This window comes from Acanthisitta chloris, unplaced genomic scaffold, assembly GCF_000695815.1.
Source record: "Acanthisitta chloris isolate BGI_N310 unplaced genomic scaffold, ASM69581v1 scaffold23956, whole genome shotgun sequence".
Classification (NCBI taxonomy): domain Eukaryota; kingdom Metazoa; phylum Chordata; class Aves; order Passeriformes; family Acanthisittidae; genus Acanthisitta; species Acanthisitta chloris.
This window is the reverse complement of record NW_008680050.1, coordinates 1-3,429: the sequence shown is the minus strand read 5'-3', so window position 1 is coordinate 3,429 and position 3,429 is coordinate 1. Positions and strand designations below refer to the sequence as shown.

The window sequence follows — 3,429 nt, the reverse complement described above, 5'->3', positions numbered from 1 at the left end:
TTCTGTGCAAGTCTGAGGTGAAAACAAGTTGTTTGTAGCCTCACTGGTTATCACTCTGCAGCATCTTACCTGATCCTCTTCTGGGGAGGCTGAAGGAGAGGAAGAACAGGAATGCAATCACCAACAAGAGGAAAAATGCTCCCTATCCAGTCTATAATAAAGAGTTTGGGTAATAAAGTGGGGCATTAGGGGGAACATTAGAGAGAGAGAGGAATGTGAAACAGCTACAGCATCAATGACACCATCAACTTATTGATTGCAGTGACAACTTCTGTCAGGGTCCCAAGTTCATGTAGGTGAAAAGGATCTGTGTTCTTCCAGGGCCCAACTGGGACTGAAGCAGTGGAGATCTGAAGAAAACACCATAGTGGAAGAGGAAAACAATGCCCAGCTGAGTAATAAGAAGGTACAAGGCAGGAAGAAGTGACTCAGTGGTTTCTCTGCTCTGTTCTAGAACATTTTGTTTTCTCATGCTTCTCAACAACTGCTTTTTTCTGTTGTTGGTTTAATGTGTCTCCTGATGGATTCCAAACAATCCACATCTAGGCTGGAATGATGAGGTGGCTGCTGGCTGGGAGAAGATCCATGTGATGAGATTTCAGTTCAGCTGCGTCACAGACTGTTCCCTCTTATCCACACCAATGCCAGTTGCTGTTTCTGGAGATCCAGAGCTGGAATTCTGGGTGTTGGGGTTTCTTTTTGCTGTTTAAACGACTGATAATTGGCACTGTGCCTCCCTCCTATGGCTTCCTGGGGGCTGGGACAAGAGGCAGCTCTGGACACAGCTCGGGGCTCTCACTGCTCTGCAGTTGGAGGCTCTTCCTCGGCCTCCTGCTTCTCCGGCTGCGATTCTGGCGGGATGAGGAACTGCACCTCCTCAGTGCTGATGGCCACTTTGTCAGGCTGCAGCCAACGCTTCAGGTGCTCCAGGGTGCTGAGGGGACAGCAGAGACACACAGTGAAGCTAGGGACAGACAAAGCCTCACAGGAACACATGAAAGAAGCGACAGGAAAATCCTCAACATCTATTTCCTGCCGCTCTGCAGGTTCCCACAGGTGAGGGCTATCATGGGACTGATCCATGTGCCAGAGGAGCAAGGGGAATCTGTTGTTCTACAAAGCCATCCTGCTGCACTTGGACTTTTTAAACTGTGGCTTAAAGACTTCTATGCTCTGATTTTCTCAGCGTCAAGGACGTGCTGAGGGTTCTTTTCACCCTTTACATCCTTGAACTTCTGTGTCTCTGTAGCCAAATACTCCAGCTCAATCAGACTGTCAGGGAGCAGGTTTAGATTGGATATTAGGAAGAAATCCTTCCCTGTGAGGGTGGTGAGGCACTGGCACAGGTTGGCCAGAGAATTTATGGCTGCTCCATTCCTGGAAGTGTTCAGGGCCAGGTTGGATGGGGCTTGGAGCAACCTGGGCTAGTGGAAGGTGTCCCTGCCCATGGCAGGCGGTGGAACTGAATAAGCTTTAAGGTTCTTTCCAACCCAAACCATTCTGGGATTCTATGAATTTTGCACTTTCTGGGCTGGAAATCAAAAACTAGGTACTAAAATTCTTTTCTCAACCTTTAAATACAGTAGGAGGAGCCCATAAAAGCTTGGGTTTAAACATAAATCACACTGAAGTTAACTAGCTAAAGAAAGAAAGTTTCTAAGAGATTAAGAAACTTTTGCCACAGGGGAAGAGGTGATCTCTCCTCACTGCCTTCCTTGTTACCTCTCATCAGTGTCGTGGCCTTCTACGTAACATTCAGCATCAAACTTCTCCTGCAGGAATCTGTCCCAGCATTCCTTCTTGGCCTGGGAGAGAGTGTGCAGCATCTCCTTGGAGGTCACCTCCTGGGACAAGCCTTTGATCCTCATCAGTCTTCTCTCTGTGAGGAGAAGGGTCTTGGTTAGCTTTGTTGTTTTTCTGAGGGGGGAAAAAAGAGAAGGATCTGGACTTCTATAGCAAAAAATAAAGTAAGTTACATTAACTTTGCAAGACTAATTTCTTTTTTAGAAGTAATTTCCTCCCTGTATTTCAACCCTACAGGACTCTATTTCTTATATGTATCTACAAGATGATATTTTTAGGTGATGCTTGTGGAGGAAAATGAGGTTTATGCAATGAGTCAGCTCTGCCCATTTTGGGTTTTAATAACTTTCACACTGCTCAGTTTCCAGGAAATCCCACGGGAGGGTACAGCTCTCACAGGCACTGAGCTCCCACAATTTCCATGCAAATTGGGATATAAATCACACTAATTGCAGTCCTTTGTGCACTGTGAAGCTGCAATGAAGGCAAGATGGAAGCTCTGGCAGAAACAAAAGCTTACAATGCCACTGCTGCCACCCATTCCTCCTGGCCTGTTGCTGTCTGCAGCCTCACAGTTATTGTGAGGAGCTAGGCCCAATTTCCTTAGCTTTTACTTGATAAAAAGTTCCTTTCCGTGGCAGAGCTGAGGAAGCTCTGACGGAGTGTCACATTTCCACTGCTGCACTTGCAGAAATCAAGTTAAATAGTTATATACAGTTGGGAGGTATCTGGCCAGAGCACTGTCACCTCAGCCACATAAACAGAGCCCCACCTGCCATCAGACACCTCAGACACTCACCCAGGGATGCTAAATACACCTCTGAGTCATTCAGGGGTGCCCAGGGCTTCAGGCTGGTTTGGGAAGAGCCATCAGATGTGCTGCCCTGGCTTCCTCCCTCAGAGTAGGAATCCATGAAGGAGTCTGTGAAAGCATTGCTGGTGTCCTTCTGCTCAGGATGTGGCAGGCAGGAGCAGATCTCAGCCCAGAGGTCCTCGCTGGACCTGGTCACCACGGAGTCCACACTCTCGATCATTCTCATCGTGGAGTCCTGAGATGGGGGGAAGAAATGATGAGCACAGCGCAGAACCCTCTTCCCAGGCCTCCTCCATCCACCTCCCTCTGCCCAGCAGACGTTCCAGGGAATTCCCATCGCACCGGGAAGCCTCCCAGGGGAGCAATAACACTCTCCAGCAGAGACCCTGCCAGCCCCTTGGGGACCCGCAGGGAAGCAGAGTGCGATCCCCCGCGGCACAGCTGCCCCTTCCCACCGCCGCTCCGGGACTCCCGAGCCGCTTCCCCGGGACACGGAGGGACACACACGGGGGATATGGAGGGACACGGTGGGTCACGAAGGGCACACGGGGAGGATACGGAGGGACACGAAGGGCACATGGGGAGGATGCGGAGGGACATGGAAGGGACACGAAGGGCACACGGGGGAGATACGAAAGGACACGAGGTGGACACAGGGAGGACACGGTCAGCCCCGCCCCCCCTCGGCCGCCGCCACAGCACTCACGGGACGTCACAACAGCTTCACCCCGCGAGTCTTCCGCCTCCAGACCTGACCAATCAGCGCGCTCCATCCGGCACAACCCGGGCGCCTATTGGTCGGAAGGGGAGAG

General features: G+C 50.7%; 1 protein-coding gene across 1 annotated transcript; it reads right to left on the bottom strand.

Moving 5' to 3' along the window:
- Window positions 1-795: 795 nt before the first annotated feature.
- Window positions 796-2,846, bottom strand: LOC103804946 (chromosome unknown open reading frame, human C15orf57). The gene is made up of 3 exons (XM_009077580.1): window positions 2,603-2,846; window positions 1,723-1,879; window positions 796-934 (listed from the first exon to the last, which is right to left on the bottom strand). Exons 1-3 carry the CDS (start codon window positions 2,841-2,843, stop codon window positions 796-798), a joined length of 537 nt encoding a protein of 178 aa, XP_009075828.1. The 5' UTR covers window positions 2,844-2,846.
- Window positions 2,847-3,429: the final 583 nt, after the last annotated feature.